The sequence below is a fragment of the Calidris pugnax genome, unplaced genomic scaffold, assembly GCF_001431845.1.
Source record: "Calidris pugnax isolate Ruff unplaced genomic scaffold, ASM143184v1 scaffold44, whole genome shotgun sequence".
NCBI classification, from domain to species: domain Eukaryota; kingdom Metazoa; phylum Chordata; class Aves; order Charadriiformes; family Scolopacidae; genus Calidris; species Calidris pugnax.
The window spans coordinates 22,864,178-22,886,549 of NW_015094506.1; the positions used below are offsets into that span (position 1 = coordinate 22,864,178).

Below are 22,372 nucleotides of genomic sequence, written 5' to 3' on the forward strand. Positions count from 1 at the left end.
CCTACGAACCACGGTCACTGAGCCCAACCGGCTGCCGGCAGAGCCCAGCCAGGCACAGCCACTGAGCCCGATGTAGCTATGGCCACTGAGCCCGACTGGCCATGGCCACCGGGCCCCTACCAGCTGCCAGGCTGCGATTGCCGTGGGTGCCTGGAGTGCCCAGCGCTCCCCGTGCCCCCGCTGTGCTCCCCGTCCGCCCCCGCCTTCTGGTTTTCTCCAACACAGGTAAATTATTTTCCCTCAAGCCGAGTGCTGACCGGGGGGGCACAGGGGCAGGCGATGGCGCTGCCAGCAGGCCGGGGCCGCCGCGGCAGCCGTGGCTAATCAGCACCGAGAGCTCGGTAGCAACACGCAGTATTTCACAACTTCAAGGAACCACTGGGAACGAGCCGCGGGACCGCCCGCCCTCGCCGCTGCCCGACGTCCCGCCATGAGGGGAACGGCGCAGGGCCCACCCCTAGGGCCCGCCCTCGACACCGGCTTCCCCGGGGCAGGGGGCGTGGCCAAACAGAAGGGGGCGTGGCTTCTCCCCTCCGCGGCGGCCGCCCGGGCCACGTGACGCCGCCCCCCGTCCCCGCCCGCCGCTCTCCCGGGTCATATGCCGGGGGCGGGGCGGGCCCGCGCGCTGCTGCTCGGGGCTCCGCTCTCCGCCGCGCTTCGTCGCCCCGCGGGGAGTCGAGCGGCACCGGCTCCCTCCGTCCCCTCGCCCGTCCCCGCCGCTCCGCCATGTCCCCCGCCGCGGTGGCCCGGGGGCTGGCGCTGGCCGCCCTGCTGGTGCTGAGCCCGGCCGGGGCCGCCCGGCAGGCGCGGAGGCCCAACGTGGTGCTCATCCTCACCGACGACCAGGACGTCTGCCTGGGCGGCATGGTAACCCCTCCGCTTTCCCCTCGGGTTGGGCCCTGGGGGGAGGCCGGTGGGAGCGTTGCGGGAGGCCGCGCCCTCGCCCAGGGGCTGCTGGCCGCCCGCCGAGCGCGCAGAGCCCGGCTCTGGGCCGGGGAGATCGGGAAGGGGTGCTGAGGGGCTCGGCGCGAGGTGAGGGTCGGTCCGGCCGCTGAGGAGGCCCGGGGTGACAGACGCGCGGCCGGGGCCCAGCCCGCAGCCGGGGACAGGGTCTCTCCCCGCAGCCTCGGGCCGAGCTGTCCCTGAGGGAGGGAGCGCGGTGCCCTGGGGCTGCTGGCGGGAGGCAGCGCGGTGGGGGGCGTCCCTGGGAGAGCCGAGCATCCCTGGGCAGCCCCCCGGCCTCCAGCGGGGCAAGGCTGGGGCTCCTTGAGCACAGCCTTTGCGGCTGCAGGTGGTCCCCCAAAACTGCCCATAGTCCTGCTCTCCCGGGCTGACTTGGGCAACCCCTGTGGCTGCCTCAGCGAAACACTGCGCTGCGTGGGGCGATGCCTGAATGCTGTGGCGGTGGGCCTTCCTTCAGGTGGTCCTACACCTGCTTCAACTCCCCTGCTCTACTCAGCATCCTTATGTCTTTTTAGCTGATTTCTGTTTGGTGTCTTTGTTCCAGACCCCCCTAAAGAAGACTAACGCTCTCATTGCGCAGATGGGAATAACCTTCCTAAATGCAGTAAGTGTTTACGTTAACTCTTTGAGCTTCTGAGGCACGTGTGTGTGTAGCTTGTGTTATAGGTAATCTGAAGTCTTGGAACCGGTAATGCTTTTACAAAGTCTGTACGTATGTGTGTGGGTTTTTTAAATTCAACCCCTAACTACCTTTAGGTCTCAGAATGAATATAGCTCTAGGTCATGCTCAGAGTCTGAGAGGGAGAGTTTCGCTTCCTAGAAGCCCTTGTGCTGACTTCCTTAAACTGTAAAGTAAAACTGAGTGATCTGAATATTTTTATTAAACTGAGAAGCATTAGAAGCTACTTAAAATTCTCCATTTCACACATGCTGAAAACCCACTTTACTCTTCTCATATTCTAGTGGTGGCTAAAATGTGGTGCTGTGGCTAAAATAATGGCACTGAATTAACTGGCAAACAGTATTTTAATGGTTACTTGCTACTATACAAGAACTTGCTACTATATAAGAATCTAATCTGAGGGGGGTGGGGAGGTTGAAGGGCAAACACTGCAGAAACCTAAAACTGGTTTCAAGTGCAGGTTTGCACTAGTGAAAATCCTTGGGGTGTAGCTCTGTGTGTCCAGAAGGAAGTATGCTTTAAGGTTGGTAAACTTCTTAATCGACCTATTTGCTGATCTATTTCGAAACTATATGTTTGGAGGAAAAACTGTTTTACATTGTCAGTCTTTTGTCTCTTCATTCTGTCTTCCCAGTATGTTCCCAGTGCACTTTGCTGTCCCAGTCGAGCTAGCATTTTAACAGGAAAATACCCGCATAATCATCATGTTGTCAATAACACCCTGGAAGGAAACTGTAGCAGCAAGTTATGGCAGAAGATTCAAGAGCCATTCACCTTCCCAGCGCTGCTCAAATCTATGTGTGGCTATCAAACGTTCTTTGCTGGAAAGTATTTGAATGAGGTATTTTGTGCTCATTTTCTTACTGTGATGCAGTTCATTTGCGTTTGTCCACCTTTCTGAAACATTCAGTGATTTTCATATTTGTAGCTGATGGTACGTCCCCAAAATATTTTAAATCGCGTTACTTGGGTATCTCTGCTGAGATAGGTTAAATATGATGCAGATTTCAAGTCTTTAACTTAACTTGGTTGAAATCAGGTTCTGTAGGTGCCTGGATGTTTTTAGAAGTTAGTTTCGAAAGGGTGATAGAATCCAAAGGCTTTTTTAATATGTTCAGCTGTGTTAATTTTTAGAGATGATGATTTTAATCACTAGGGCAAATAGAGAGATGACTGGCATGTAGTATTAAAGAACACCACCAAGCCAGTGGCAGACCAGGCACAAAAAACATTAAAGGAAAAAAAACGGTTTGTCTCAATATTCCTGACTGATGTATACCCTTGAATCAGAGGACTGTTTCCTTTTTAGCAGTTAATACAGTATTTTAAGTATTAAATGTCTACTGAGGGAAATTCATTGGGAAAACAGGTAGTATCAGAGCTCTTTACAGAGCTTACCCAGCACTTTATTATTGAATCACTTGTATGTGTGTGCTTTTGGGGTTTTTTTCTGGTTTTAACTAAACTGTGGTTTGTAGAAGTTTATGGCAAGCTATAAAATTCAGTGCTGAAAGCTCTAAGATCAGGTGGTGCTCTTGTGTGATGGAATTGTATTTGGAGCTAGATGAGTTACAAGGCTCTTAACAGTATTATTTTCCTTGCGTCTCTTGGTGGAAAATGTTGGGGGTATAATAGAATAGCAGAATGTAAGTTTTCATAGCCAGGCACGAATTTGTTTCTGCTGATGTTACTGAGGCAGCAAGGGGAAGGGAAACTTCTGTGGCTTCCTCTGAGCATCCCTTGACTCAGCACAGTCTCCTGTCCCTGCAGTTAGGCCAGACGCATAGATGGGAGAGGGCAGTCCTGAGAAAAGCCGTTGTGTTGCTCTGAGGCACCCTCTGTTTTGAGTCTGGCACTGATTCAGCAGCAACTTCCCTTTTTTTGCTGGCTTCAAGGCTAGTTGTAGATTATTTGGCAATGAGGTGACAAGAGATCAGTGTTCCTTGGAAGTTCGTACCCCCTTGATGAGGAGGATGATAGAAGCTGTTGGTCCTTGCAAAATTTTCTTTAGTATCTTGTGAACTGTTATCACAAAGCCTAAGAGTGTCTTGTCCCATGCCACATGTGTGTTTTGATCACCTCTCATTACCTGATGATGTACTGCATGTTCTCCAGGATGTCCATGTATTTTCATGTGTGGAGTAAAACAGGGAATACAATTGAAATGTCATTGTTGAATGCCAGGCTTTCAGTTACTGTCTTTCTATAGAGTTATTGAATTCTGGTCTGCTTCACAGGCTGTACATGTGGTTTTATTTATATGCATATATGTTTGATTTTTTTCAATTCTGAAATCAAATTTGGCTTAATGCGGTTTTTGAGCAGTGTTGAATAAAGCGCATGAGTATGAAACATAATTTCTAGCTTTTATTCATCATAATTGAAACTGTGAGTCATGGTCTGTCTTTTTTCAGTACGGAGCAGAGGATGCAGGGGGAGTAGGTCACGTCCCTCCTGGATGGAGTTTCTGGTATGCTTTGGTATGTGACTGTTCTTTTTTTAAAAAAGTACTTTATTTCAGTTGCTTTGTAATCCAACTCATGTCCTAACTTTGCTGGTCATGAAAGAGCAGGCAAGAACATCTAACAAGTTAATGCAAGTTTTCTTCCCTTTTTTCCTCTATTGCATATCACATCCTTGGCTTTCACAAAAGCTACTCCTACTAAAGTGCCTGGGAAGAACCCTATTTATAAAGCCACAGCAATGTGAGATAGCACTTATCTAAGTTTTGATGTTGGAGACCAGTTCTGAGAATTCTTGTAGTGTCCTTGTGACAGATGCTGATAACCTATTTGACAAAGGCTTGTTGGCAGCTCATTTTGATTATTTCAAGTAATCAATGTATGTGTTACTTTGCATAAATTTGCATGCTTTGACTTTTCTTTTTCACAGGAGAAAAATTCCAAGTACTACAACTATACTCTTTCAGTAAATGGCAAAGCACGAAGGCACGGTGAGAACTACAGCGTAGATTATCTGACAGATGTTCTGGTAAGAAATGTTGCTGTACCTGTGTTGCAGAAGCTGCTTATGACTAGATCATACCTCATGCTGGGGGCTTGGGGAAGGGTGGAGATGATAATTTTTTAGGCTGTATTAGTTCGTAAATACATGATTGTGCTGTCGTGGTGGTGGGTGGGCATTAATCAGCAGAGCAAGATTCTGGATATATTTAGAAATGACAAGTTTGTGCGTACGAGCTGTGGAGAGGAAAGGGACTCCAGCTGCCCATTTGCTAGCCAGTAGCCTCACTGAGGGGTTAGTGCTGACTGCTGTGGTGTGTGAGGAACATGATGCGTGTAGGCAACATCTTAAATTATTTCACAGAAGGATGTATTTCATGACCATACACAACTTGAGTAACAGGAGGTTAAACATGTAAAAATAACTTTATACAATGTTTTGTTTGTTAGATATTATGATGTGTCAGTATCTTGTAATCTCTAACTAGTCTGATAACTTGGAAATATCAAAGGCTAATTGATCCTTCACACTGTGTGAGGGCAGTGCATGGACTGTCCCAAAACGTGTAGCTGACCAGGGGAGTCTTTTAGCCTCTTTATCCTCTTAAGGTAAAGAGAGGTAACAAAGAGAATAAATACTTAAAAGGGAAGTTGGAAGAGTTATTTTAGCTGTCTTGAAGCCTTGTTTAGCAAGTAGTATTAGCTTGGAGGGTTTTTTTTGGGAGAAGGAAGTGTTTGCTCTGCCCACCAAGCTGGAGTCTCAATTGACACGCTGCTGCAGTGTGTGAGGAGGTAGTGCTGGGAGCTCACGTGCAGCACTCGGGGACAATTCTTCTCTGAGAAGTTCCCTTGTGCGGTCGATTTCTAGTTTTCCATTGAGACCATAATGAATTTCATTCCAGTGAGTTCTTGAACACTGACGGCTGCTTATGAGGAACAGAACTGATTGATGTTTCTTAGGGTGCTGAACAGCTGTCTGATTAAATTTAGATTTACGCTGTCTAAAGCTAGATTGGAATTGATAAGCTAGAAGTGAGACTATCCTATGACTGGTGTTGTACTGGTCTTTTTTGATCCTTTACCAACCTGTAAGTGTTTTGACCAACAAGTCATTGATGCATAAGCCTCTTATTTGTGGTGTGTTACTGATACAGCAGTGTTGCATTCTGCCTTCTGTCTGCAGTTACCAAGTATGTGTTCAGCATTTCAGAGCTAGTGTTTAATTCACTCGATGGGGCGTACAGAGGAATAAATCGTTCGTGCAAAGTTCCTGTGTTCTTTGATGTGATGCTTTTTTTTGTCCTGACTAAGGACATCTGGGTGCTTAAGTTTAGTATTAAGAATTTGAACACCTGAATCTATCTACTGCAGTCCTGGCATGTTGCGGTTTTAAGTTCCTAACAAAATTTAAGTAGACTCCTTCTATGACTATATTCAACCTGGTTGAGTAAACCATCGTACTGGTTTCTGAACCAGGTTTTCAAACTTACACTGTTCTTATTCTCCCGTAACTCTGCTGTGCTTCTAAGCAAGTAGGGCTGCACTTACATGTTACACTTACTGCAGTTACATGACAAGTTAGGAGGAAGGAAATGGAGGGAATTCCTACTGTATTGTTTCTTCTAAGGAAAGAAAAGGATATCCAAAAATGGGGAATACTAATCAGACAGGAAAGGAAAATGTTGCAAGATTTAAATAGTGAAGAACTCCTCTGCGAATAATAGCTTTGAAGCTTTAATTTCAAAGGCTAATCAAGGGAAGGCCAAAATGGAACTCATAGTCTCTTCTAACTTGCTACTTGAAACAAAAATGAAAGTCCAGTGAAGCGGTGTGAGCGAGTGGAGCCTGGCACTCTCCTTCACTAGATAGAGCTTCTGGCTTCACCAGCAGAAACGTGGCACCCCTTAGAAACTAGGAGCTTGCTACAGAATGATCCTACTTTTTCAGAACTATTGCTATTTCTGAAGACCTCTGAAACTGCTAAGCTGTGATCTGTCAGGCAGGAGATTGGAGCTTTCTCTAACACAGTCTGAGGCTCTCAGATGCAATTTTACTTGATGAAGGCAGGGTTTAGGTGGATTTTGTTTATACTTGGAGTAGGCAGAAACTTGATGAACATTCCAGGTCTAAATAATGCGAAGGTCTAAAGTGGAAAGCCGTTCAGAGATGGTGGGACAAATGATTTAATTAGCATGGACACTTTGGATTTTTTTATTACCGAGTTGCTGTTTATCCAGAGTTGCTGTTCTGGACATTTGTAGATGGGCACACACTAAGTTTCTGAAAGTGTTTAAATGTTCCAAATAATACTGAGCTCTAAATAAGTTATGAGTGTCTAGTTTGGATTTTTCAAATACTTGCTGTTTTCCTTTGGAGGTATGACTTTTCTTCTCTGACAAAACTGTTTGCAGGCCAACATGTCACTGGACTTCTTGGAGTATAAGTCTAATTTCGAGCCTTTCTTTATGATGATCTCAACCCCAGCCCCACACTCCCCTTGGACAGCTGCTCCACAGTACACGAAGAGCTTTCAGAATGTCACTGCACCAAGAAACAGCAATTTTAATATTCATGGCAAGGTAAGCTAATTAGCAAGAATCTGCACAAGTTATTCTGTTAGTTTGTGAGAGCAATAGGCAATGACCCTGACTTGCGTGTTAAGCTCTAACAGTGAGAAGAATAGCCTAATACCATGACGGCTGGTTATTTAGTTATGTTAATCAGCCTTTCAGGGTAAGATACGTTTATTGTGACTTTGAGATATTTGCATACTAGTATCTTGTAAATAAAAAAATGTAGTGACAAAAATAAGGCAGTACAATAGAATTATGATTGATAAATGGAAAAAGTTAATTCCTTGTCTAATTTCCAGACTGTTCTGAAGCTCTTAAAATGTTCTTTCATTGCTCTTGGTGTGTTCAGGAGAACACATAGGCAGTGCTGCATGAAGGCTCAGGTGAAGAATGATGAGACCCCTGTCTTCCTACTCACGTCTGCCCACGTGAGTGGGTGGTTGATTACTTGAGTTTATGGCAAAGCTGCCCCTGGTTGATGAGAACATCGGGCTAACCAGAAGAATTCGTGAAATCATGAACCACCAGGGCCCAGGGTCACTGAGGACTTTGGGAAAGTTGCTTTTCATTTGTTGGAGTAACCTGTAACCAGAATTGCTGAGCCTAAAGTTACAAACTCGCAGGCATCCTTGTGGCAGGGCAGTACCTTCCACTGCCAGTAAACTTGGCCAAATATGGTCTAGCTCAGACTAATCTGCTGCTACTTACTCTGCCAGTAAGTGAAAGTGAAAGTCACAAGCAGCTAATCTGGTGAGATATTTAGTTTACAGGGGTTTTGTGGTTTTGATTCAATTAGTCTAAAATGTAGAACTCACTACTGTTCAGTGTTCAACGGCTTCACTTCAGGATTTGCTCCTAATCTTAAATGATACCATTACCTAAATGCCTGTCTGGAGCAGTACGGTGATACCTCTTCTAAGGCCACTGTGACTCTCTACAGGGTGAAACCTTTTTTAGCTGAAGATTGTAGTTTGCAATATGACCACATGCTTATCAGCATGATATAAAAATATGAATGAAAAGGATTGCAAGCAGCAATGAATATTTTAGCCCAACCTCTTAAGTTTTGAAGTAGGGAGTGGAAATCAGATTTTTTGGTTTTTTCTCCATAAAAGGAACTCTAACTTTGTCTTAGACTCCATCACTGTAATAACTGAATGCTTTTAAAATAGTGAGACAGAAATAACTTGACCAGCAAAGTTAGCAGCTAGGCAAAAAATAGCGTGGGAGTTCCCTTATGTGGGGCAAAAGCTCTGCATATGTCTATATAATACAAAGCAAAATAACAGACTTACTTAATGTTTGGTAGTTAATATCTGTGGATACAGCAGTTTTACTAAGTTTCACAATAGAAACAGACTAGCATTACCCTTCTTCCTAGACACAAAATAGCTACAATCATTAGCAGTGTGCGTTTCGGTAATTGGCAGTGTTGTGATCTTGAAGTCAAACTCTCCTTTGAGCTTCTCTGTTTTCTAGGGCAAGCACAATTCCTGCAATAGCAATAAACACGTACAAAGGCTCAGACCTTCAAGTCATTGGTGTTGTAATGCTTGCTAGACAGTCTTGCCTGGTATGGCCTTGATTCCTAAGTTAATGTTGCCTCGCTTCCTTAGACAGTCTGTGGGCAAGGGGTACTAAAAGGAGCCATCCAGGCAGAATGCCTGCATGAAAAATAGGAGTTAAACTATTGTCAGACTCTGGCCAGTGACATGTGCTTTTAACTTCTGCTTAGGATCCTCAGCTGTGAACTGTATCTCATGATTGGTAGCTGTCTGGTTTCCCAAGCAGGACCGTTGATAGCCCTGTTGAGTGTTTTGTCTAAGCTGTTCTGAGAGAGAAGCTCATTAAGATACATGTTGGGTATTTCTCTTGCGTGCATTGTTTTTCCTGCACATTGGGAGCACGGCTGTGCTCATGTTCTGCTGGCAAGATAGGGTATGTGGTCCCAGGATCTCTTAAAATATCTTTGCAGATGGGACCTAGGGAGGCAGCAGGGTTAATGGACAGCTTTGTATGTAACTGGTGAAAGAGACTTGACAGGGACTGAGAGTGAGTGTGAAGGTTGCTGAAATCCACAAAGGTGTTTAGATACTGTGTGAAGTTCTTGAAACTTCAGAGAAAGGTAGGAAGAACAAAATACTCTAGAAAAGAGGAACATTCTACTGCACTAGGTGACTTATCCACCTGCGTTACCCAGTGTGGTTGTGCCTTATGGAGAGTCCCTCCTAAGCCCACCTCTTGTGAAAGGTGGCTGGTGCACAGGTGATATTGCCAGCTCCTTTGTTCTCTGAAGAGCTTCTCTTGAGCTGGGGATGAGGTTTTGATGCCTTTCCTTATTTTTCCTTCTCTCAACCAATGCACAAGTCCTAGATGTTTGGTCTTGATCATGCTGCGTTTTCACCTAGTGTCTCTCCAGAGAATTGTTTTACAACTACTATAAAGGAGAGATCTGAATACAACTGAATTAAAATAAACTGGACGTGGTATTAAGTCTCTGTGCCAAAAATCCTTCCTTCAGTCGGCAAGAACAGAAAACAGGGGAGCTGAAGGGTTGCAGGAGATATGAGTCATTTCACTGTGAGTTCTTAAAGCCTGAGCCAGTTCAGAGTCACTTGCTTGTGACAGGAGGGAAATTGCCTAAGGAGAGGCTCTGCTGAGAGGAGTGACCAACTAAATAAATACAGGCTCAAGCTGAGGGTGATGAGAGGGTCACCTGTGACCTACTAAATGAAAAAGGGTAAAGCTGCATTGGCAGGACTTTCTCCTTTATTCTGCTCCCCACTAATACTAACCTTGGGGTTGTTCACAACAGATCTTCCTGTGTGCGTGTCCAGCAGCTGACCCAGTTGAGACTGGTGCTTCAGGATGTGGGAGTATCACTTTTCATATGAGTTAAATCATCTCCCTTAATTTGGGGGGGGATGGGTGAGGGGAGAAAGGAAGGGGCTGTTTCTGAAAGTTGGGGAGTATCAGTATCTTCAGCTAAAAAAATGCTCTTGCTCTGGAGTCAAATAGTCCAATTAAAATGGTAATTCTTCTGCTCCCCTCAGTAGTCTCCAGCCCTGAGTTCACAGTCTACCAAGAGTCTGATAGTGGCACTATCACAGATCTTTGTCCTTGCCAGTACATTAATTTAGGTAGTCCCAATTGCTTTTGATGCAGGATTTTCTTTCCACCTTTCTACCAGACTTAGTCCAAAAGGACCTCACTGTGACAACCAAGTCCAATCTTACAATTCTGCTCAATTCTTCAGATTATTTTCATCAGACCTGTCTCAGGCTGTCAGACTTTTATCTCTGGGAGAGCCTTCCCTAGCTCCTTTCACAAATTTCTTCCCTGAACTGCTTTGAGAAGATCCACAGCTATTTTCTTCTCACCAAGGGCTGAGCCTAACAGAGCTGTAATGTATTCTACTCTTGCAACTTAGGTTATTTTTTTTTTTTTTTACATGAACCAAGAGGGAAAACTGGAGTCCGGTCAGTTTGCCAGCATTCCCTGGCTCTTTCACAGGAATGGTGTGGATGTTTTACCCTTAACAATATTTTCATTGTAATTGTATAAAAGCTGGTACTCTGGTACTTCTCTCCTATGCTAATGTTTTTCTGGTTTTTTGTTTGTTTTTCTTTAGAACAAGCACTGGCTAATTCGACAAGCAAAGACTCCAATGACTAACTCTTCAATACAGTTTCTTGATAATGCTTACAGAAAGCGGTAAGAATTTTTTTGTTGCTTAAGTTTTCTACTCAGAATTTTTACTGTTTTTTTTCTTTTAAAAAAAAGGTATTTTTTTTAAAACAGTTGTAATAAATCTGACAATGGATGTCAAATTACCTATAGTAATTTGACTGTTCCTGGTATCTGTCTCAGAAAACCAGACTTTCTATTTGCTTTTTGGCAAAGAAACTTGTCATTGACTTTAGAAATATATTGCTCCTGAATGCTGCCATCGTTTATCAGAAAAAAGACCAATCACACTCAGTGTCTCTACTGCTTCTCTTTTGGTACACAACAGGTTTTCATAAAAAATGGCCTTACCTTCTACTTCACTTGAATTTCAGGTACTTACATGATGTACATCAAATGAGATTGATTTATCTGCCAGCTAATCTAATTTATTAACCTTGGCTCTGTCTGTGAGCTTTTTATGTGGGAGTATCTGACTGGCCAAGGCGGGTGCTTGATTCCCTTTTATAAAAGGGGATGTGGGGAGTAATATAAAGATGCAACTTGTTCTGTCTTTTTAATAGAAAGGAAGGGTATTTCTTTGCACTGTAGGTGCACTTTCTTTAAAAGCTCTGAAACAAACATAAACTTGACTTTAAGTGTTAAACTTCATTTTGAGCCGTTATCAGGCATTTGCTTGTCACTTTGAGACAAAACAAATTTTTTTTCAGGCTCTTGCTTTATAAAACATGAAGGTAAAGTTATGCAACAGTATCTTAAATTAAGCCTGGAGACAACAGGATCTAAGAATTGAATGTCTAGTTAATTCAGCCTAATACTAGCATGTGGAGGCTTGTTATTGACTTATCAGAAGCAGTCAGTTGTCTTAATGGGAAACCCTGTGACAAAGGAAAGAGTAACTTACAGCTGTTCAAAGCTTTAGAGACCCTCAAATAATGGACCCCGATATTGCATGAGTAACACAAAATAGCTGATGTAGTTTTCAAGCATAAAGGATCCCATATAGACAATTAAATTCACATCAGTCTTGTATTTTAATATTAAAAACTACATATGAAGAACTAATAACAAGTGACCTTGCAGGAGATAATTCTGACTCTTTCCCACCAAGTTGCTTCAAAGCTGGTCTTGACTGTCTCCAGATAAGAAGTAATCGGCATTTTGACGTCTTTCTCAGACACTACAGAACAAAATCATCAAGAACTGAAGACAAACAGTCTCTTTCTATCTTAAATTGCAGCCTCAAAAAGTACAGTGTAGCAATCTATGAAGTTTGTTTTCAGAATTTGCAAGCAAAATAATCCACTTACAGTGCATATGCTGTTGACTTGAAGTAGAATACAAATGCCCTACCTGCAGTCAGAATAATTCTAAGTTTTTCATAATTTTTTTTTAATATGAATTACTTTGTTTCTGTATAGGTGGCAAACTTTGCTGTCAGTAGATGACCTGATAGAGAAAGTAGTGAAGAAGCTGGAACTGAATGGAGAATTAGACAACACATACATCTTTTACACATCAGACAACGGCTACCACACTGGTAAAACTTTCACTGCTTACTCAACTTTTGTAGAAGGTCCAGGAATTGCACAATGTTTCACCCTCATGACTGCTCAGGAAATGGGAACAGCAGATGTAGAAAACTGTGGACATGAAAAGTATTGATTTGAGTTGAAAAACAATCTGGAGTTGCAGTGTGGGGTGTTTGGGGATTCTATTGGTTGGTTGGGTTTTGTTTGGTTGTGGTTTTTAGCATTAATCTCTGCCACTGTATCCTGGTATATGTAAAATTAGGACAGAAATGGAGGGAGGGTCTCTGTTCCATAGGAAGAGTTGCCATGAAAGAGTTAACTAGTAAAAATCTGTGAAAGACCTGTCTATATCACGTTTTACAACTGAAAATGCAGTAGCTAAGCTGTTAAACTTTGTCAGATATGGCTTGTACTTTGATGTTATTTGTTCCTGTTCTCCACTTTGTTAATGTAGTTCCAGTTAAGAACCTCTTCTGACTTCTTAAAAAATTGGTTTCTGGAAATTATGTAACACAAGACTCTTAAAATGTAAAACAAGACGCCATTTAACTTTTTCCATTTTCTATTGCACAGGCCAGTTTTCTTTGCCAATAGACAAACGGCAGCTGTATGAGTTTGATATCAAAGTCCCATTGCTAGTTCGAGGACCAGGGATAAAACCAAATCAGACAAACAAGGTAAGAAAGAAGTGAAATCAGAGTACGGTTTTACTTTTAATAATTTTTTAGTTATCAACATTAGGTAATAATTTATCCTCCTGTGTGTTTATGTACCAATGAAATATGTGGAGTGGTAGAAAGTGCAAAGACCTCATTCTAAAAAGTTGTGTGCTTTTGCTTGAATCGGTGAATTTAAGTAATCAGTAAATTTAAGCAATTGCTACAAAAGTAAACAAAGTGCAAAGCTCACTTTCCAAAGGCCCTGCCGTTGCTTTCGAATGTTATGGGGCCTTTTAGTCTATAAAGGTGAAATTAGGTAGTGTTTAAGCGTACCTAAAATACAAAAGTCTAATTATTACATCTGTTAGATTCTGGTCTTAAGTAAGTTTTCCTCACCCTGCAGATGCTCGTTGCAAATATTGATTTGGGTCCCACTATCCTGGATATCGCGGGGTATGACTTGAACAAGACCCAGATGGACGGGATGTCGCTCTTGCCGCTGTTGGTAAGGAGATGGACAGGGGCAGTAACCACTAAGTCTGGCAGGGGTTATTCTTCACAGTGAACACTACTTTCTTTGATAAACTGTGTAATAACCCAGATTCTTCCCTTGATGTCACTTTCCCATGGGATGTTCATAGCTTAGAGAACAAAGTAGCTATCTTCTTTAAATGCAGCTGTATTTTCATAAGCCCTACAACTTTGTTGTCATTTTGTAATAGCAAGTTGTGTCATCCCTTGGCTAATCCTGCCATTTGTAATAATTCCTGGTATGAATGCTGTGTGTTGTTTCCACCTTGCATCCTCCCTCCCCTTTTTCTTAGGATTTCTCAGCATAGACATCGGGGAAAAGCAGACTGCTCTTTAAATCTTTGGCTTACCTTGATTTTCAGTAGAATTAGTGTTTCACCCTAAACTCTGGAAAATGCACGTGGTGTTTTATGAAGTAAACCTGACCTTTCCAGTAAGTGAGCAGAAGCCTACTTAGATAAAGCTGCTTGCAGTTGATCCTTTTAGTTTTAATTAAATTTAGTCTATAAATTGAAGGCAGCTCATTTGGAAACGTAGGAGATCATCCAGATTTGAAACAGTGCTTTGCTTTTAAAACTGTATATCCAAACCTTAAGCTGTTCTTTAGACAGAAGCAGGTAAAAGGTATCTAGTTGAAACTGATGGAATCAAAACTGTGAAACTCATTGTTTTGCTGTATACACCTGTGGTGGTGCCGTATATTAACTTTAAACTTCCCTCTCCCTCTGTCTTTTAAAATGCAGCTACAAATAGAGCAGCTTAAAACTTAGTTGCTTCTTAAAGCTGTTTGTCTTTTCTTACGCCAGGGGTATCTTTTTCCATCTGTTGCAGTAGGCTGATATAAACCAGAGAGAAACAGCCTCTTGCAGGGATCTTGTCTGTAATATAGTAGTATCTGGCCATGTGGATCCTATTTGGTATTACTGCATGATTCTTTATAAATTGAAGAAAGCACTTTAAACCCTCACAAGAAGGTACTAGTATTTTTGGAGTTGGGTCCTTGTCTTCCAGGTACAGAAGACATTCTAACCTAAGACTAAATATTATTTTAAGACTGACTCAAACTAGAGACCACAACTCCGACTGCCTTGTGAGCAGTGAGCAGCGTTAGTGTTGTACCAGGCACAGAGAATTTCTTCTGTTTTGCAGTGCAGTGGACACTAAGTCATGTTAACCTCTTGTCCTAGAGAGGAGACAAAAACGTGACATGGAGATCAGACTTCTTGGTGGAGTACCAAGGAGAAGGATACAATGGCAGTGATCCTACCTGTCCTGGCCTAGGACCTGGAGTCACGGTAAGCAAGACAAGATCTGTTAATATTAGAAAATAGCTGCTCAATTAAACCTTTTTGCTGTGTGGTATAAGTAAGCTTGTACAAGTGTCTTGATAAGCAGGAACTAGCTCTGTAGATCCTGTGCAGCATTTAAGAATCGGGGAGAGACATCTAGCCACGCAGAACTGGTGTGTCCATATGACTCTACAGAACAGTCATCCTTTCCATGGGAATCTATAGGGCCTCAGGGCTGCAGAAATAGGCGGGAAGGTGTGGGCTTGGCAAAGCATGCAGCACCAACATTCTTTCTAAAATTCCAGTGACCTCATTGCACAATCCTTATCTATGACTATTATTTAATTCACGAGCTACTTCCCATATGAAAGAAGGTTTGCTTCCAGTAAAGCAGCCCGGGTAGTGTGGGTTGTGCTCTTCTCTTCAGTGTATGTGTATTCGTTTCCCAGACAAAACGCACTGAATCATGGTGAGTTTCATAACAACACTTTCTCAAATTTAAAGACAGGTTTTTGCTTAAAATCCCCAGTGGAGACTTGCATGTGTTAGGCTGAGACCCTGGTGTTCATCAGTTAACTGCAGTTGGCTTGAGCTGGTAGAAACTCTAGGAAAAGGGTTGCTAGTTCATCTTTTTTTTTCCTGCTCTGAAGTTTTTGTTCACTGCTCACTTCACAGCACTGCTTCCCAGACTGTGTCTGTGAAGATTCTTATAACAACACATATGCTTGTGTAAGGACACTGTCAACCTCCTGGGATCTGCAGTACTGTGAATTTGATGACCGGGAGGTAAGTCTGTCTGACGAGCAGATGTCAACTGTTCACAACTGTGCGAGCGACTGTCTGCACTCTTATCTGCTCCCAAGGTTTCCATAAAGTACTCCTAAAAGCAGATAAGCACTGCTTGCAGGATAAACACTGACGTGTTTATCTACTGATGAGAGTGTTTCACCAAAACTCATGTAGAGTTTTGGAAGAAAAAAAGAAAAAGGGGGGGGGGGGATCAGTTGACATAACAGCCTTCCTAGTCTTTGGGGAGGAAGAGAGAGGACGGGAGACACCTCTGAGATTGCCTCTTCCCTCTGCCAGGGTGACCGGGGTGGGCAGAGCGTGGTGGTAGCGGTTTCTATACAAGCTCGTGATGGAAACATGGTTCCAGCATCAGATAAAAGACCTTCTGGATCTGCCTTTGTGCCCAAAGCTGCCAGGGAGGCACCAAAGTGCTGGGTGAAGGCAGTTGCCCCCACACGTGCCTGCGGTGACCCTCCTTGCTGGGTTGCTTTCGCTTGCGGGGGCTCGACTTCCCCGCTTTCCCATCTCAGTCATTGCTCAATCTTGGAGTTTTTAAATGGAATTCACTCTGAAAGTTCAGTGTCCTCATCATGTCCAGGAAAAGTATGCAACTAATCCCCCTGACTCCTCTGACATCCTTTTTCCCAAGAAAAAAAGAAAAGGGGGGGGGGGGGTGGTGGTGAGAGGGGAGAAAGGAAGGGACAATAGTCTAAATTATGATTATCACCTTTGGTATCACCTAACAGCCTGCTGGGGCTGGGTTCAGTTCTCTGTCCTACCCTAATGCCATGTGGCAGAGCATTCTGTATGACAAATGTTTTCTGTTACACCGTACCTCTGCTGTTCTGATGTTCAGCTGCAGCTCTTTTCCTTGGGAAGAACTGAAATCCTGGGTTGATTACTTCTCTTCTGTTGCTCACTTGTTTGCCTGGCAAAACAAGTACTTAAGTTGCAAGTGTGAGAGGTCTGTAACCACATCATCAGTTGTTTAGGTATAAGGGACATAATGTTCTCCCTCCAGAAATTTCAAATTTCAGCAGCAGAGCACCTGCTGCACCCACAAAACTTGGCGTGTTACAGGGCAGATCTTTACTCGTGCCTGTTCGCACACAGCTGCTCCAGGGAGCACGTTGGGTTTGAGGCAACCGGGTCACAAATCTAATAAACTGCACTGTCAGCAGATGTGCAATACGTGTGTAAACAGCACGTTACCGTTCCACCACACAACATTATCTGGGAGTCTGCAATCAACAACTGAAACCAAGGGAGTAAATCCCACAAGATGCTTTTTGCAGTAAGAGCAAGAAAGACCGTGTAGGAGACCAAGATGCAGACCCTGCCCTTCATTTTTCCACTTTCTGACAATTTATGGTGAAGTTAAATGAGTGTCGCAGCTTTCTTCATAAAAGTAGACTCCAAAGTTGGTCTGATAATACAACTTCATGTCTTTCTTTTTTTTTTCCTGGTAAGAGTGTGTGATGGTCATGAAATTGTGTATGTTGAGATCCATTAAGGAAAAGACAGCCAGCTTGTCCTCTTGCTGTGATCTTACAGTCGTAAGACAGGGTCCACTTATGTGTGAGAAAAAAATTGCAGTGCAGCAGGTAGTAATTTAGGTGAAGGTAAAAACTTTTCCAACAGTAGTGTACTATCACAACACTTTACCTACACACTGTCCTGCCTTTGACCACTTAGCCATGTGGCTAAATATAGCTTGTGTGAGGATGCTGCAGTGTAGTTAAAAATAACATCTGAGACTATATGCTGCCATAAAGTGTTCTTCCTAAATAATATGATTAAATGTTAATTTGCGTTTAGGACTTAATACAGTACAGCAACTTTCTTCTGCAGGTGTTTGTGGAAGTGTATAACTTGACTGCAGATCCACACCAGATCAATAACATCGCTAAAACAATTGATCAAGAAATTCTAGAAAAGATGAACTATCGATTAATGATGCTGCAGTCCTGTTCAGGAGCAACATGCCGTACACCAGGTGTCTTCGATCCTGGGTAAACACTGATTCAACTCATTATTATGATACTTTTAAATATAACTATATATTTTTAAAATTAAGCTTTTATAGGGGGCATTTCTGATGAAATATATTACTGACATACATACTGTTGTTTAATAGAGATGCTTTCTTGATGCTTCTGGTTTTTAGTGCTTAGTGTCTATTTTAATTTAACCTACCAAATATAGCTTGATGGTATTAATGCTACCACTTTAATCTTGTCATCCAGTCTTGACTTAGAATAGTTGAAGCTCACAGTTGTGCTGAGTGATCGGAGACAAGTAACCTCAGGTTCACCTGCAAACAAGAAAAAGCTCTGCAGGTTTCTCCAGGCAGGAATTACCCAAATTCTTGCTCTGATTGTTGCTGGAGATGCTGTTGGCAAAGCACGTTTCCTGCAGGACCTAAGCTGTATGCATTGGTCAGCTGTTGTAAGCAAGTAGCACTTCTTAACCTCAACATTCAGTTGCTAATCACTTGGGCTGAAGTGTTTTCAACCTCTGTTTAAAATGTTCTCACAGTTGTGCTACTTAAGTTTGTAATTTGAGGCAGCAAAGCTTTCTGTTAGAATGCATCTCCTGAATAGTTAACATTGTACATGCCAACATGCTGCTGGTATGTTGTAGCTAGTATTTATTTCTGTAGAGTATCAGCTCCTTGGTTGTGCGTCGTTACAATTCATCTGTTGTAATATGTAGAGCCTGTCCCTGCTGCGTACTGTTAAGAAAGCAACTATTCACATTGCCTGGTACCAGAGCTATTGTAGAAATAAGCTATTTCTAGAAGTGTTGGTCACCACGGGCTAGCTGTAGCTCACAGGGACTCTCTTCCTTCCTGCAGGTACAGGTTTGACCCACGGCTCATGTTCAGCAATCACGGCGTTCGGGCACGGAGGTTTTCTGCACGGTCCTTGTGAGGCACTGAAGAGCCTCTTGCAATCAGCTCCCACTGACCAGTTCCTCCAGTGGCTGCAGCAGGTCTGTCTGTGTAACTCTCGCTGATCGCAGCTGGAAGACTTCTCATGGGCTATTCAAACCCTGTTTGGAAGGAAAACCCTTGTCTTTTAGCTGGTTGCCTTGTGCAATATGTATATTTTACAGCTGAACTGTAACTCAAAATCGTTAGACACGGCTAATCTGTCTTGCTCAGATAGTTGATTACCACCTTTGTCTTTCAAGTACCTTTTCATATCACAGGCACAGAGGTGAACCTATGCCTATGAATCTGAACAGTTTATTTTGTTCTAAAAAAAAAAATCAATAAATGTGTATTTGAGTCAGGTTAGGTAGGCAGGTGCTATTGCACAGTAATGCTCACCCATATTCGGTGTCATAGACTTCCTTAAAAGCTATGTTTAATTATAGGTTTCCTGTATCAAGCTCAAAGCTGTCAAGGACAATAGCAAACTAGCCCAAAATAGCGTAGGAAGGCTTTAGTCAACACTGTAGGATCTGACTGGCAAGTGTCTTGTGCAGAGCTGAAATCCATATGCTAAATGTTCTCTTCCAACGAGACCACTTCAAATGAGACCAATAAATTTTGTAGGACAGCTTTGGTAGCTTGCAAACAAGAATGTAATTTCAGCCTCCATCTAGTCTGAAATGCTGGAATGGGTTACTATGGACTACTGAAAAAACTCTTAGGGTTTAATATAGACCGCCTAGCAAATTAAACAAAAGAGTGTTGAGACTAACAAGTATTCAAAGAAGTGTGCCTGTATTTTGAGCTAACTCTTAGAATTCTGTTTTAATATGTGAACAGAAGTAATAATACTAAAAAAAAAAACCCACACCACAAAAAAACCCCAACACTGGGCACCGCAGTTGAGTTGATCTGTCTCTAACCTCCAAATGTCTTGAATTATCTAACATCTTATGCTGATTAGATTCTTGAAGGTAAATTATTTTGAGAGCAAACTAGCTAAAAAATAAATCATGGCTCACTGGAAGTTAGGCTAGGAGGGCTATTTTAGGCAGTTTAAGTGCTTCATAGAGTGTTGCTTTTTGGTTGAGACATAACTACTCGGAACCTGCAGTAAGTGGCCTTCACACCAAAGGACTGATGTCAGATGTCTGACTGCAGTTGCGCTATCACTTGGTTTCCCTTTGGAAGGGGGATGCTGTCTCTTCAACCTCCTGATTCGGCTTATCTGAAACGCAGCCATTGCTTGCACAGAAACTTGAGTGTCTTTCCAAATCTTGAAAAACACCCAGACTTGCGTTAGCATCTATCTTCTGTGTAGGTCCGTTGGCAAAACACCCTCTAGAAACTGAATTGTGTATCTTTTGCAAGATGATTTCATGTTGCTTGTGGGCAAATCGGCTCTGTTATCTAGCAAGATAATTGTTCCCTTATCAGTCTGTGGCACAACTGTTTAGTTTTCAGTTAGTTATTTCAGATCTTTTACCCAAATAGAGAGCATGATGATTTCAACTTCTGTCACCTAAAATCTTCTACCAAGTAATCATTAAGTAGGCAACAACGTACGACTCTTTCAAAACTGTGGAGGTGTGTACTCCTGTGCACGGATCTACAAACTGGATACAAGCAATGCTACAATAAGATAAGTTAAACTTTTTTGCCTTTTTATCCTGAAGCACAGAAGTTGTCCTTCACGTACCTTAGAGTTGCAAACTTCTGTGATGGTCTACAGGTTAGATTTTATAGAGCTTTTGTCTCAAATCCAACTCATGGTTTCAAATCTCATCTCTAGAGTGACCAAATATTTGGAGAAAAAAAAAATCACTTGAAAGGTAACTTTTCAGCTGGAGCATCTGTATAAATGTAGAGCGTTTTGGATATTCAAACTACTTACTTTCAAAAACTCAGGACTTTTTTTTTTTCTTCCACTACAACTGTAGCTTTATCCTTTTTTTTTGTTTGTTTCTGAAGCCTTAGTATTGCCCATCAATATCCTTCAGACTCTGTTCTGTCTTTAAAAACAAAACCAAAGTTGTTTTCATGCTCTCAGTTTTCTTGCACACTGAGCTAAACCTGGAGTAGTGTTTTGCTCAGATAATTCTAGCAACTTAGACTTGTTCTTTGTTTCAACTTTATTTTGGTAGCTGTGTGGAGGCTCGTGGAAAATACATTGATTGCTGCACGTTAAACCCCCAACAGTTATATCAAACCTAGGTCCTGTGTCAAGTTTCTGCTTGAGTTAAATTTCAGTGCAAGCCACGTGTGTTATGTTGCTCCTTAATAGAAAGAAAAACCAAAACTTTGTTATGGGTACAGATGTGTAATTCTAAAGCTGTCTTTTCTTAAAGTGATCTTAAGCCATAAGAAGGAAGTTTTCTTTTGAATTATTTACTTTTTGCCTAATAACTGATATGAAAGTTGACAGAATTGGTACAGATTTTTGAGTATGTGTCACCAGATGTTTCACCTAAATTAACACTTTTGCTATCTGCACAAACCTCTAAAACATTTTGTCACTAACTAGGCTCAATAACTTACACACTCGCTGTTGGAGAACCACACTATACCTGAAATCTGCCATAGGTAGTAAATGTTGTATTAAATTGAAATTCAGAATGAAATTAGTCAGTCCTTACTTAACCAGAACAGCAGCTCAGGGAAGTATCTGCTTCACTCCCACTTTTGATAAATACTGAAGAACTGTTCAGTAAAAGCATGTAGTTGAAGGAAAAAGAGGAACCAAGAGCTGCCTGCCTTCCATTGCTTTAGTGGAGTTTGTCACTCGCCTCGTGTCTATTTCCATGAAGCAGTTACTTCTGAGTATTTTTACAGCCTTGAATGAACAGTGTTAATTCTAATCCTTGATGATTATTAAAACAACACCATGAAGGAACTTTGACTCTTACCCAGATCTAACTCCCAACTAAGTGATTTTAAAACTAAATGGTCTTCCTGGATATTCCATTTCATATGCTATTTGACCGTGGCTGTATCTGTACCTTGTTACTGAAGCCATTCATGGTAAATGAAAGGGCTTTACCGGTACAAAGTTGGGTTTAGATAAAATGTGATGATTTATTTTTTTTTTGTGATCATTATTATCGAAAGCAGAGCTGTGAATTTTAATGATCTGATCTGGTAAAGTAGATACTATACAGGGAGAAATACAGTTAATAACTTTATTACATTATCCTAAACCAAAAGAACATTCCGTATCATCACTTCAGCATAAGTGATTACAGCTGGTACCTCCTTACCCAGCATAGGCCCAGTAAATTGGGCTTCTTGATTTTGATGAATAAAGCTGTAACAGGGACATCTACATGCAAACACATACCCAAAGCAGGTATAATGCCTTTTTCAATCAAGTTACATTTAAGACTGATTCTACAAGCTAAATACAATATTTCATCATAATGAAACAGCTGTCATTTACTGTGATTCAATGAAAATGAATTCTATTTGTATTACTCTCTCTGTATGTGAGCATACTTTGCTGTAGCATGTTGTAAGCGTACTTAACTTCTGCTGGTTTGAACATTTGTTTAGAAAGTGCCCTTCCAGAGGACCCTGGTCACTGCTGCACTTTTGGGGAAAGAAAAAATAAACTGCCTATCAAACTTCCTATCTTTCTGTTACTGAACTTCAGTTAAACCTTTCCACAGGATCAAGCTGTGTCACATTTCTAAAGACTGACTTCCTAATTTATAAACCTTTTATCTGCTTGCTGCCCTGCTACTTAACAGTCGCCACTAGGGACTTGTGC

General features: G+C 42.3%; 1 protein-coding gene across 1 annotated transcript; it reads left to right on the forward strand.

The window, feature by feature from the left end:
* The first annotated feature begins 78 nt into the window (after window positions 1-78).
* GNS (glucosamine (N-acetyl)-6-sulfatase) lies at window positions 79-22,230 on the forward strand. Its single transcript, XM_014963328.1, has 15 exons — window positions 79-225; window positions 373-867; window positions 1,508-1,567; window positions 2,280-2,486; window positions 4,060-4,125; window positions 4,538-4,636; window positions 7,020-7,187; window positions 10,813-10,895; window positions 12,290-12,408; window positions 12,974-13,077; window positions 13,463-13,564; window positions 14,778-14,885; window positions 15,555-15,665; window positions 17,520-17,680; window positions 18,526-22,230. The coding sequence occupies exons 1-15, from the start codon at window positions 79-81 to the stop codon at window positions 18,599-18,601; spliced, it is 2,106 nt and encodes a 701-aa protein (XP_014818814.1). The 3' UTR covers window positions 18,602-22,230.
* Window positions 22,231-22,372: the final 142 nt, after the last annotated feature.

Bases quoted from the DNA above. Each gene is read 5' to 3' on its own strand.
- GNS (XM_014963328.1), top strand. From the start codon at position 79: ATGGCCACTGAGCCCGACTGGCCATGGCCACCGGGCCCCTACCAGCTG. The intron at 868-1,507 runs GTAACCCCTCCG...TCTTTGTTCCAG, and splicing joins ACGTCTGCCTGGGCGGCATG to ACCCCCCTAAAGAAGACTAA. The intron at 13,565-14,777 runs GTAAGGAGATGG...CTCTTGTCCTAG, and splicing joins TGTCGCTCTTGCCGCTGTTG to AGAGGAGACAAAAACGTGAC.